This window comes from Carassius auratus, chromosome 20, assembly GCF_003368295.1.
Source record: "Carassius auratus strain Wakin chromosome 20, ASM336829v1, whole genome shotgun sequence".
Lineage (NCBI taxonomy): Eukaryota > Metazoa > Chordata > Actinopteri > Cypriniformes > Cyprinidae > Carassius > Carassius auratus.
Window position 1 is genome coordinate 7583903 of NC_039262.1, and position 13674 is coordinate 7597576.

General features: G+C 41.1%; 1 protein-coding gene across 2 annotated transcripts in view; it reads left to right on the forward strand.

Annotated features, from left to right (window-relative positions):
- Positions 1–13674, forward strand: part of hmcn1 (hemicentin 1) — an 85804-nt gene that overhangs the window by 42222 nt on the left and 29908 nt on the right. For both annotated transcript variants that reach the window (XM_026290767.1, XM_026290768.1), the window contains exons 27-46: positions 69–199; positions 934–1081; positions 1192–1318; positions 1802–1956; positions 2049–2327; positions 2464–2745; positions 3303–3411; positions 3497–3666; positions 3829–3983; positions 4095–4218; positions 4605–4706; positions 4818–4994; positions 5120–5271; positions 5384–5507; positions 5746–5921; positions 7355–7451; positions 7551–7673; positions 7817–7972; positions 8230–8505; positions 10007–10174. In XM_026290767.1, the coding sequence (XP_026146552.1) occupies positions 69–199; positions 934–1081; positions 1192–1318; positions 1802–1956; positions 2049–2327; positions 2464–2745; positions 3303–3411; positions 3497–3666; positions 3829–3983; positions 4095–4218; positions 4605–4706; positions 4818–4994; positions 5120–5271; positions 5384–5507; positions 5746–5921; positions 7355–7451; positions 7551–7673; positions 7817–7972; positions 8230–8505; positions 10007–10174 (3231 nt within the window). The remainder of the gene's footprint in view (positions 1–68; positions 200–933; positions 1082–1191; positions 1319–1801; positions 1957–2048; positions 2328–2463; positions 2746–3302; positions 3412–3496; positions 3667–3828; positions 3984–4094; positions 4219–4604; positions 4707–4817; positions 4995–5119; positions 5272–5383; positions 5508–5745; positions 5922–7354; positions 7452–7550; positions 7674–7816; positions 7973–8229; positions 8506–10006; positions 10175–13674) is intronic.

Sequence of the window (13674 nt, forward strand, 5' to 3'; positions counted from 1 at the left end):
AGATCGTTTCTCTTTTTGGACCTTGCACAACCTTTCTCTTCTCTGTATCCTCCTTTCCCTTTATCCAGTCCCACCTGATATTCGAGACAATGGCCTGCTGTCCAATGTCTCTATAGTGATGAATCAACCAGCCAACCTGGTGTGTGATGTCACGGGCACACCTGTACCTGTCATCACCTGGTACAAAGACGGAGTTGAGGTTAGTACAATGACATTCACTGAAAATATTTAGATTTAGATATTTAGATTTAGAGAGAAAAAGCTATAAAGAAAAAAAATTATCTTTTGCTTCTGAAGCTACTTTTCTCCTTACATATCCAAAAACAGTAGTTCTTACTAAAGATTTATTTTACTATTTTATATTTTAAATTATAGCTAAGTAATAATAAAAAGATATTAGTGCCTAATATGTTCCAATGCAATCACTTCCCCCTGGATAAAATCAAGTCCAGTCTTGAATATTCTGTTCTGAATTACTTCACTTTATGGAAGTAATGCACATTGCATATGCCATTTCACATTGTTAAATGTGCAAATTAAATGTGCTTAAACCAGTTTCAATAAGCATAATGAGAAATAAAAGTGGCATTTCCTACAGTGAGGCCAATCACAAATAAGTTTCCTTGGATCACTATGTTTGAGCTCCAAGAACAGGTCATAAAAAAAACCAGTGCTTCTTATAAATGTTCTTTTACGAGAATCAATTTCAGAATGAAGTCAACAATTAGGAAATCTCTAATTGCACTTCAGGGAGAGCAGAGGCTGCTGATTCACATTAATGTTGGAATAGTATATATTCCTAGGATTTTTCCCCACAAGATAAACATGATTATAGAGCTAAAATTCCTTTACAGTATAAAACAAATCTATTTTAATATATGTTGGTTTTGTTGTTTATGATTGGTCAAATAGCTATTTGTATCATTTAACCAGGTGGTTCCTAGCAGCGACGTGCAGATTTTTCAGAAGGGCAGAACTCTTAAGCTGTTGAAAGCCGCTGTTGTAGATGCTGGACGCTACACCTGCAAGGCCATCAACATTGCTGGAAGCACAGAGAGAGACTTCTACTTAGATGTATTGGGTACACTGCAAAAATGTTGTTTCATTTAAAGTTATTCTGTGCTAACATCCACTTGTTGTTGTCTTTACAAGCTGGTTTTACATCTCATTATATGGTTTGCCTCCTCATAGTTCCTCCTACTATAATTGGGACAGTTGGGTCACGTGACCTCTCTGCCGTACTCAATCAGGAGATCAATCTGGAATGCAGGGTCAAAGGTGATCCCTTTCCCACAATTCAGTGGTACAAAGACAGGAAGTAAGTTACTCCACAAAGCTTTGTAAAGAACACTTTCACTAAAAAGTTGCATTTTATTCACTAATCACACAAAACCCAGTCTAACCAGACACTAAATGCATTGAAACATTGCCCTGCTGTAAGTTTGTTGTCAGCATTTCAAGTGTAAATATTTAACAATGCAAATCAGGCTTCTAACAATTTCACGAAACCCCTACCCGACCCTATTAATGTTGTGCTTTTAGCACTCAGGGAAAGCACGTAAATGAATTTTGGCATAACCCCAGCATAGGTTTGGGAATTTTTGTTGTAGAAAACGGCTTTTTACATTAGCATCAATACCTTATTTGCTTGATTCCTTTTGTTAATCAGATATTAAATCAATGCAGTACAAGCAAACATTGGCAGCATAATTAATTTTCAGTGAATTCACTCCTGATTCTTATATTTTGAAACAATACTATGAGAATTTGCATGATCTGTCCCTTTAACTCTTTGTTTTAGGCCTGTGTTTTTGGGTGACCCCAATATTGAAGTTTTAAACAGAGGACAGCAGTTGAAGATAAAGAGTGCTCGCTTAGGTGACCAGGCACGATACCAGTGTAGTGCCACCAACGCGGCAGGAAAACAGTCCAAGGATTTTAACCTCAGTATCTTTGGTAATTTTGTATTTTTTTTTAACAACAACAGAATAAAAAAAAAATCTGAATTCCACGTAATAGATAATTGTCTTTCCATTTTACCCACTCAGTACCACCCAGTATTAAGGGAGGAAACATGACTTCTGAAGTAACAGTTCTGCTTGGTAATTTGGTGACTCTGGAGTGTGAGGTTCGGGGTGTGCCACTCCCTGCCATCACATGGTACAAGAACGGAGAGGTCATTTTGTCCAGCAGACATGCCCAGTATGTGGACCGAGGACAGTTCCTCAAGATCTCAAGAGCTCAAGTGTCAGATCCTGGACAGTACACCTGTAAAGTCACCAGTGTAGCAGGCACCGCTGAAAAAGTTTATGAGCTGGATGTCTATGGTGAGGACTCTCACAATAAAAAAAAAAGAGTTTCCTTTCCAGGCCTGTACCTTTCTATAATCAGTGTTCATTTTTAGTTACAGATTTTATTTGCCTAGAAATAGTAACACTTGTTCATGTTTCATGCATCATTCAGTCCCTCCCTCCATCACTGCCGGTTCTGATGGTCCCACAGACCTGAAGGTTGTGCTCAGTAAATCTCTGATTTTGGAGTGTGAGGCTGAAGGTCACCCTCCTCCCTCACTGACCTGGCTGAAGGATGGTTCACCGGTGGCTGTTAGAGAGAACCTGCATGTTCTGGAGCAGGGCCGCAAACTTGAAATCCTCAGTGCTCTTCCATCTGATGCTGGTCGATATGTATGTGTGGCTACCAGCGTTGCTGGAGAGAGGGAGATCAAATATGACGTCAGTGTCTTAGGTATATGCACACACATTTACATTTTTGTAGCAATCTATTAAAAGTCAAGAGAAGTCACCTGAATTAAAAAACATTCTGTAGTTCAAAATCTCAAGTCATTTCATCCTTCACTATCCACATGAATCAGGAAGTTTGGCGTTTTGTGTTTTTGTGTGCATGAGCCAGACAGATCTTGTCTCGATCTGCACATTGATCTTCTGAGCATCTGGACACCATTATGGTCCTAATACATCTGTCCAAAATACCAGCACAATCACTCAGTCCACATTTGTGTTGCATCATGGGAATGGGATTGCAGGAAATCAACAGCAAGGTGTTTTACGAGCCTATCAAATGAAGGAAATGTATAAAAGATTCAGTGAGATTAAAGGATGATTGTAGAGGCTGTATCCGATGATGTTTATCCAAGCATGTGGCATTCGTTAACTCTCTGTGTGTTTTCATTATGTGAGTTTGTTACGCATTATTTAAAAGACACGGATGATTCGTGCATTGTTTGGTTTACGATTCCGGAGATGCTGTAGCGTCTGACAATACTTTTGTTTGTGTGTATTCAGTCCCTCCTGTTGTGGATGGGGCAAGTGAAACCACAGATGCCACAGTCATCCTCAACAATATCCTAGAGCTTGAGTGTTATGCTACAGGCACACCTACGCCAACCATCACGTGAGTACACATGCACAAATATTCAAACATATACCGGATTGAAAAGTCGCTCATCTTCATCTGTCTCTCTCTCTTTTTTTTTAAGGTGGCTGAAGGATGGTGTGGCGGTGAGGCAGGGCGAAGGGGTGCGGATCACGTCAAATGGCCGTCGATTGGTCATCTCACGTGCTCAGGTGTCTGATACAGCAATTTTTCACTGTGTAGCGACTAACGAGGCTGGAGAACAAGAGAGAGAATTTAAAGTATCTGTACATGGTAATCATTTATTTAATTTCTTGCTAATGTTTGTGTTTGATGTTTGCCTCATCTGCTCACAGAAGTAAGGTCAAAGGTGACTTTTTTAAGTTCCTCTAAGTTACAGACACATTTCAGGTATTTATAATGTAATTATTTAATTATTTAATATTTGTCTGTCAGTCCCCCCAACTATCCGTTCTACGGGTGCAGCTGAAAGATCGGTGGTCCTCCACATGTCAATCAGCCTCCAGTGTGTGGTCAGTGGAACTCCAACTCCCAGCATCACATGGCTCAAAGATGGCCGTCCTGTGGACACCACACAAGAGTTTCTGAAGGTCAGACTTTAAAGCATGACAGAAGCCTTTCAAAATAAATAAGTGTTTGAGGAGGTTTAAATAACCTCATATATAATCTCCTCTCTCTTTATCTCTCTGTCTGGCATGTAGCTGGAATCTGCAGGTAGGGTTTTGCACATAAAGAAGGCCAGACTGGACGATGCAGGGAAATATACGTGTGTGGCAACTAATGCAGCAGGCGAGGCACAACAGCACATTCGCCTCAATGTGCATGGTAGGAAATATACTTAGTTAAATAGTTAATAGTTAATTGTGTATATTTCAGAAAACCTGTTAAAACAACAATATTTTTATTACATTATTTATATAATGATTCTTTTCATGACAATTTAACACAATTACACACATTTAATTATCATTTCTTTACATAAATGCTAAAAATCATCTCATTAATTTAAATATTTTAATTATTTTAATTAAAAATAATTTTGATTATAATAGTTTAATTGTATTACAGTGATGAGAGTTAAAAAAAAATATCCATTTATTTTTTATTATTTTATTTATATGTATGTATTTTATTAGTTTGTATTTATTAATCTATGTTTATATATATTAAGTTAATATGCATTTCAGTAAAATTTTACATGTGTTTTATAGAACCTCCCAGCATCCAGTATGCTGGACAGACTCTCAATGAAACCATCCTTGCTGGCTTCCAAATTCAGCTGAAGTGTAAAGCAACAGGAAGTCCTTTGCCAGGTGAGTCTTACTACATTTCCTCTTTTTTAGGGCAATATCAAATACTGGCTAGTAACCATTTACAAACGTACAGATGGTGTAGTTTCTTCTCTCATGCCTTTTCTGCTGCAGCTGTGACATGGTATAAAGACGGTCGTCCATTGACGAGCGCTGCAGGAGTAAACTTTCTGAGCAGAGGTCAGGTGCTAGAGATTGACCGTGCACAGGTGTCAGACGCTGGCCTCTACAAATGTGTGGCCATTAATGCAGCTGGCAGCACTGAGCTCACATACAGCCTGCAGGTGTATGGTGAGTGTGTTTGTGTGTTTAACACTAAACAACATTTCAGTCAAAAGTTTGTCTATAATCAACTTTTTCTCAAAATACTCCTTTTTGGTTTGGATCATCTAACAGTCTTTGTATGTCTCCATTAGTTCCTCCTTCTATTTCTAGTAAAGGAGGAATGATAACAGTGGTGGTGAATGACCCAGTCAGGTTAGAGTGTGAAGCCTCAGGAGTTCCCCTGCCCAGCCTTACATGGCTCAAAGAAGGCAGTCCTGTCTCCAGCTTTTCAGATGGAATCCAGGTCTGTATTTGTGGGACTTTGGATGCTTTCCTGCATATATAGCCATATATACATATTGACAATTAAAAGTTTTAAACAGGGTGCATCAGTTTTCAATTTCCTCTTTTACTAGGTATTGTCGGGTGGCAGGGTGTTGTCGTTTGTTAGTGCACAGGTCAGTGACACAGGTCATTACACTTGTGTTGCTGTGAATGCAGGTGGAGAACAGCACCGAGAATATGACCTACGTGTGTACGGTGAGCTCACTCCTAAATCCGAAATCTTGATTCTTTTGAAATTTCTATCCAAGAATCCTGAAAAAAAATCTTTAAAGGTGTCCACAAAAATATCAAGCATCACATTTATTTTTTGTAACATTTATAATAGTAAGAAATGTTTCTTGAGCACCAAGTCAGCTTATTACAAATGATTTCTGAAGGATCATGTTACACTGAAGCCTGGAGGAATGACTCCAAATGTGTCTGTGTCCTTCAGTGCCACCCAACATCATGGGTGAGGAGGTGAACCAGACTGTTCTGATGGGTCAGTCAGTCCAGCTGCATTGTCAGAGTGATGCTATCCCTCCACCTGCATTGAGCTGGCGAAAAGATGGTCGACCACTCTATAGAAAACCAGGTCTGAGCCTGTCAGAGGATAGCAGCTTACTGAAGGTACAGTACATCCATCAACCTATAAGCTGCCTGTTAGTTCTCTTTCATCATCTTGTGTTTGAGATCCATGTATGGGAAGGGTATTCATACCTGACCTCTGCAGAAGCATCCAATTTTTCCTCAATGGAGGAAAGAGACTGAATACTCTGTGTCCTGGTCATGCATTACAGATGTATATAACCATTACCAGTGCTTTCCGGAAGAGCAACCATTTATTTCATGGTCGCACCCTTACAAGGGAATTCCCATATATAAGCAACGCCTCTCAAATTGGCTTGTGGTAGCTATAGCTTTGGCATACGAATCGAAGGGAGTGCAGGCCCCAGAAAACAATAGAGCTCATTCTATGAGAGACTTAGCCACCTCTTGAGCCTTTTTCAGGGGAGTGTCACTGCAGGACATATGCACCCCTGCCAGCTGGGCTTTTCTTAATACGTTTGTGCGTCACTACCGACTGGATATCAGAAAACCTCGGTAGCACAATCTGTTTTACGGATGGGGTCTTCATAGCCCCTCCTTTGTTATATTCCCTCCTCCCCTAATATTTACTTATTGTAATAAAGGAACAAAGGGTGAATGGGCCAGCAGGCCACACAGATTCATGTCACCAAGCATGCATTTTTTTATTTTTGTTGCTGGATTTATTTACATTTGTGTGCCACATACTTGTTTCATGATCTGCATGCACACATCAGTGATGTGTACGTGTCAGGGTTATCAGGTGCATGATTATGGGTCGTGTCAAGCACCGCCTCCTTGAGGCGATCGTCCTTTTCTGGCTTACAGAACCTCACTGTGAGTGTATTGGGCAATTGGAGACTGTCCATGCCTCTCCCAAAGGTGGATTTTGAACACAAGATGAAGAAAGAGAAAATAGGTTAATGTCATAACCCCGGTTCTCTGAAACATAGGGTGGAGAGATCCACCAGCTGTGCTCTGCTTGCCCCACAATAAGCAAATGTACTTACTGAAGAATAGCAGTGCTGCAGCCATTATATGCTCTCAGGTAAGGGGGCGGGGCCTTATCTGGCATTGGCTGCACACTTCTGTCTGTGTAGCTAGACTTGGTGCTATTGGATGCTTCTGCAGAGGTCAGGTACAGATGCCCTTCCCTTAGGTGGATCTCTCCACTCGATGTTTCAGAAAACTGGGGTTACGACAGTAACCTATTGTTTTGAGGTGGGCCAACAAGCAACAACCTAGCAACCACCCACAATATCATGGGAACTATGTAACTACACCCTGTAAATTAGTTTCAACACCCCAGCATCAAAGTTTGGCGATTGAATCTGTAAATAGTTTAAATTTGGCCTATTGGTTGGTTACATTTTTTTTTTATCCTGTTCTAAAATAGCAAGTGAAGGGCATTTTGGATTGTTGTTCTTCTCATTTAAGAGGATGGTATTGATTTTATAATTGATTTGTGTTTGTAGATTAACAGTGCTCAGGTCCAGGACACAGGCAGGTACACATGTGAGGCAACCAATGTTGCAGGAAAAACTGAGAAGCACTATAACCTGAACGTGTGGGGTGAGTACTTGGAAATATACTTGAATATAAACTCTGAACTTGAGTCAAGTGTAATGTAAACTGTTTTTCTTTCTCTCTCTGTTATTTGTTTTCCCCTAGTTCCTCCCAGTATCCGTGGATCTGATGAGGTGTCTCCTCTGACTGTGATCGAGGGTGGTCTCATCACGCTTGTGTGTGAGTCCAGTGGGATTCCTCCTCCCAGCCTCACCTGGAAGAAAGATGGTTAGACTTTTCATCCTCACCATCCTCCTCGTCACTATCCTCATCATATTTGTTGTCATTTGCAAACTCGTACTCCACGATCCTTAAGGCATTTGAACAAACTCTTAACCTTAAGTTTTATCATCATTTTATGTGTGTCTCAGGATCAGAGCTGAAGGGAGACACTCGTGTGCGCGTTCTCTCTGGTGGGCGTCAGCTGCAGATTTCTAGTGTTGAGAAGGCAGATGCTTCCTCTTACACCTGTCTGGCCTCTAGTACAGCTGGCAGTGCAATGAAGGAATACAATCTGCAAGTTTATGGTACATTTTTTTGTCTCACATTATTTATTACAGGCACTAAAACTAGAACTGGACAATTAATAGATATTGTTATGGAAAAGTAAATCCACAAAATCAATATTTAACTTTTGAGTAATTTTAGATATTCACAGTCTGCATATTCTGCATGTGTCTGTATGAATTAGGTTTGATCACAGTTTGAAGGCTTGTGGGGTTTTCAGTTTCTGCTGTCTCACCATATAAAAGACACATTTTACATTTTTCTCTACTCCAAACAGTTCGTCCCTCCATCAGCTCCTCAGCTCAGAATGAGGAGACAGTGACGCGAGGTGGGGATATCACTCTGCAGTGTGAGGCAGACGGGGTCCCCAGACCTGCCATTTCATGGATGAAAGATGGTAGACCCCTGAGCACTGGCCGCAGGGCTCAAATACTTAATGAAGGCAGACTTTTACGCATCCAGGATGCTCAAGTGGCCGACACCGGTCGATACACCTGTATTGCTGTCAATGTGGCAGGACAAGCTGACATAAAATATGATGTCAATGTTCATGGTGAGAAAAACAGTCAAACTTTGTGTAGTTTTTATGAGCCAACCGTTTTCTTAAAACTCTTCTTAATTTCCACTTGTCTTCCAAACTTTTTAGTGATTCGTGTGTATTATTTTATCATTTTAATTATTTTTTAATGTTACATCTATTCTTTTCTAACTATTGTTCAAAATACTATAGGGGTGTAATGGTACACAAATATGACGGTTTGGTATGTACCTTGGTTTTGACATCATGGTTAAGTATGGTTTTGGTACAGGAGGAAAAACCTAAACATAAAATGGCTTCTTTTTTATTAAACAGTGGTTTACAGAACAAATATCTCTAATATTTCTTTTAAATAAAGAGAATTATAATTAAATTTTAAATAGGGATAAAAATCTACCTCAGCTTCTGCTCTGAACTAAAAAGAGCCCTTTTACATTACTATAAGGTTACAATTAACAACTTAAATTCAGTTACTATTTATTTTATTTATTTTTAAATATAACACTCAAATTAATTTTTTTATACAAATATGTAATTGCACATTATGTTTTTAAATGAACTTCTAAATTAGAAAATTTCTATTTGTTGTTGTAATATATTAATTTGCATAATGACTGTCGTAAATTTTCTTCGAAAAAAGAGTAGGGGTGTAACCCCACGGCATCCTGCCAAAATTGGCCTCCTAATCACCCCCATATTTTGATTGGCTTCATCACTCTCCACAAATAAGCTGGTGTGTGGTGGACATTATGGCGCAATATGGCTGCCATCCCATCATCCAGGTGGATGCTGCACGCTGGTGGTGGATGAGGAGATCCCCCCTTCTATGTAAAGCAATTTGATTAACCAGAAAAAGCGCTATATAAATATAAGGAATTATTATTATTAATTTAAATTATAATTATAAAAGATTTATTTAAACATACAGTACATTAAATAATTAAGACATCACTAACAGGTAAAGTAAAATAAAATGAGTATGTAGTCTAATATTTAGCTAAATGCTTCTCTCTAGACTTCATTTCTCTAGCAAACAAATGAGATGGTCATTCATGTTTATTTCACATTACAATTAATTGTAAAGAGGAAGGGATGATCGCGCTCAGTCCTGCCATTTGAACTGAGGTGTTTATACATCAATCTGTCACGCCACATCAAAGAGCATCAAAAGAGCATTTATTGTTTGAATTTCCAGAAAAAAATTTGACATAATTTGAAAGATGAGACTTTGTTTCTCTTCAAAAGTAATAATAAATAAAAAGGGAAGTTTCCAATGAAGTTCCACTCATGCAGTGGATCAAATGATGCTGTGTTTCTTCAGTGCACATGAAAACCAAACCTGAGAGACCTGTATCAAATAATTTCGGTACAAATATGTATACCTTTACACTCTTATAATACTATTAAAATTCACTTTTCAGATCACTATTTAAGTAATACTACTTATTCAATAAGTATAGTGATTTTTTTTTTGTCATTCACATACATTCACATTTAATGTGTATCATCTCTTCAGTTCCTCCCACCATCATCGGACAGACACAGGTGCCTGAGAATGTGAGTGTCGTTGTGAAGAACCCAGTTGTTCTCACTTGCGAAGCTTCTGGAATGCCACCACCATCCATCACCTGGCTCAAAGACGGCCAGCCAATCAGCACGTCTAGCTCTGTTTGGGTCATCTCAGGTATCAACAACTTCTTCAATGAATGCTTTTGTCTTGATCCAAAATCTCTACACCACTGAGTCTAGGTAAAAAGCCCAGTACCAGTTAAAGGATTATGTTAACCAGGTGTAATAACTCAAGTTGGTGCAACAAGATAGCTTCAGTAAGCAGCCAAATGCCACAGATCAGTGTTTAACTGGAAAGAAAAACAGCTAGACAGATGTTCTTGTATTTGAACATGCAACCACTCTACATTAAGGACTTCCAGTGTAAACAGAGACTGATCCTCCGCCAGCAGCGAGTATGAGGTACATCGATCATTGTAACCTCAGACATCGTAAACCACCGGAGGTCACCTGCGCAAAATGAACCACATTGTAAATCATCTGTGCTGAGCTATTCTAAGACTGTCCATCTGCATGTCACAGACAATACATGAAGCTGGACAGAAAACAGGAGCAAAATATGTAGAATAGGCACATTATTGATCACAATTCACAAGTGTGCCTATATAGACAATCTCATCCATAGATATTGTATATCATTTCTGGCTGACCACAAACTCTTTTCCTCATTATTAGAAAGAGAGACACCAGGGAAGAAAAGAGACATACTTATTTGTTCAGGTGATTAGCTTAGCTCTCTCCTAGGGAGTGATAATTACTCTGTGGTGAAGTAGACACCTCGCTGGGCACGCACGCACACATACACACCCCTGCATACATACCCCATTCACTTTTCATTCCCCTCTCCTTACCTGCTATTTCTGCTGACGGCAAAGCGGGTGCACACGCCAGGCCGATGGCACACGGACATTTCTCCACCTAGCGTTTCCCTTTAAACCCGTCTCTTACCGATCATTTTTCACACACACACACACACTCATACACTGTCCTTGTCTTTGTCTTGTTGTATCTATAGTCGATTAAATGTTTGTTAGAGGAGAGTCGACTGTCTTCCAGCGGGTAAATGTTGCGTCGGCCAAACAGAGCGCACGGAGGGCGGCCTTTTATGACGTATTGATTAATCGCGTCGGCGCAGCACCGCTGAAAGCAGGCGAAACCATTGTCTTCTGTGTGTGGGGGGGAATTATATTTAACAAATGTGTCAAATATTTTTACTTCTATGTAATGTGAGTAATGAATAGGTGCTCTTTTGAATAATTGTTGGAAATTACGTAATGTTGTTTTTAAGGTGTCTAGAAATGTGTGAAAGATCAAAAGGGTGGGAACCTGTTGTAATTACTTACCCTTGAATTAATTATGCCGAAAAGGGGCGGAGTCTGGAATATAAAAGGGGAGGCAAGACTCCATTCGGGACTTGTTAACCAAGTCAGCGAGAGAGTTACAGTGGAACCTCGAGCCAAACACCAGTGTATTGTATATTGTGGATACAGTTTTCATTTTGTTTTCTTGTTTTGTTGTTCCTTTGATACTTTAGTTTTTTTTTTAGGGTTTCATGCACTTGTAAAGGTTCTTCACTGAGGACTGTTCTTGTTTATTGGCACTGTAAATAAAATACACCCTGCACGGAAGTGCTGTGCGAGTAAGCCATATTTTTTTTCTCCCTCATGGACTCCCACAACTAAAAAGTTGAACCCTTCCCCCCCAAAGCGAGTAGTGGTGCTCGCTTTATCACATTTGGTGGCAGCGGTGGGATGGCTACTCGCAAAACAGCGCCAAAAGGCAGAAAACCCAGAGCTGGGTTGCGGTCACAGGTTAAGGCAGCGGCAATGGAGGATGTGGCATGGGATTCGGCGGAGACTACAGAGGAAGAGGAAGTTGTGGCAGGGCTTCCTGATACTTCCAAAAAGTCTAGCTCACCACGGACAGAGCCAATCGCTCCAGTCGCTACAGCCGGTGAGGGAATGGTTTCCCTAATGCGCCAGTTCCTAGATGCACAACAGCAGAGAGAGGAGAGATATCTGCAGGAGCTCAGAGAACTGCGTGAGTCTATCCAACAGACAACTCGGCCAGTTGGGAGTTCGTCTGACAGTGAGAGCCCACGAATGGAGCTACCAACACCAGCTAGACAGAGGGTGTCCACACAACACAGACCAGCACATGACCGTGACTCCCCAAGTGTTCCTGTGATCAGAGAGCCGAGACAACGAGCTGAACTTAAAATGCCGGTCTTCCAGCAGGGGGAAGATATTGAGAATTATCTTCGGCGTTTTGAGCGTCTGGCCAGGAGCTGGAGGTGGCCTGAGGAAGAATGGAGCTATCATCTGGTTCCTCTATTGACTGGGCAAGCATTGGAGGCATACCTGGCGATGGATGAGGAGCAAGCAGAGGTGTATGAGGATCTGAAGGAGGCGTTGCTGGAGAAATTCAACATCTCAGCAGAAACTTACCGGCAGAGGTTCCGATCACCTGCTGTTCCAGCTGGAGAATCACCAACTGAGACCTACCATCGCTTAAAGAACCTGTATCAGCGATGGGTACGACCGGGGGAGCACTCCAAGGAGGAGATTGGTGAGGCCATCATTCTGGAGCAATTACTACGGGTACTTCCATACGACGCTCGCACCTGGGTAAGAGAGCATGAGCCAACATCTGGACTGGCGGCAGCTAAGCTGGCTCAGCAATACCTGAACGCTCATCGCGGAGGTCCACGTACTCAACCACCTAAAGGTACTGTCCGTATTCACACTGGGACTGAGAGGGGTCGTGCTGAACTGTTGGACAAGGTACCAAGCCCGAAGTCAACAGGGGGAAAAGAACTGATTTGTTTTTACTGTCAGCAGCCGGGGCACAAAGCTGCAGTGTGTCCTGCTCGTAAGACAAAGTTGACAGGGTTTTGTTATGTCCCCCGGGAAGAGGACAGAGATATTGACTCTAGAGGGGAGAGTCAAGTTTTATGTGATGTAACTGTTGATGGACATGTTGTGAAAGCCCTGTTGGACACTGGTAGTTCCCTGTCTCTCCTAAAGCCATGTTATGTTTCAAATGTGGATTATGCAACCACCACAGCTATCCAGTGTGTGCATGGGGATATACGGCACTACCCCAGAGCTGAGGTAGTTGTGTGTGTACAAGAACAGGCATTTCTGATGAATGTTGTTATAGTGGATGGACTGCCTGCTGATATGATCTTGGGAGGTGACTTACCCATACTTTATGACCTGCTGCAAGTCTCTGTGAATTCTGAGACTAGTGTTAACACTGCCACTGTACATAAATCATGTCCTGCTGTTACCCGGGCTCAAGTAAAAACAGGTTTGCAGCCACTGCCAGACTTCCACAGTAGTCTGCTGCAGGGTGGAACCAAGGGCCCAAGAAAACCACGTTGTCAACGTCGGCTTGAAAAGTATCTGGGTTCTCCAGTCCCTAAGGCCTCTGGGGAGGGCCTCAAAGCCGATGACTGGAGGATCCCAGAGAACATTGGGGAACTGCAAAGAAAGGATGAGTCACTTAAGTCACTGTTTGAAAAAGCTGCCAGTGGGAAAAGTTCAAATTTGTGTGATGAAAAGGTGGTTATTGTGAATGAAGTGCTGTACCTGCAAGCCAATGATGTTACTC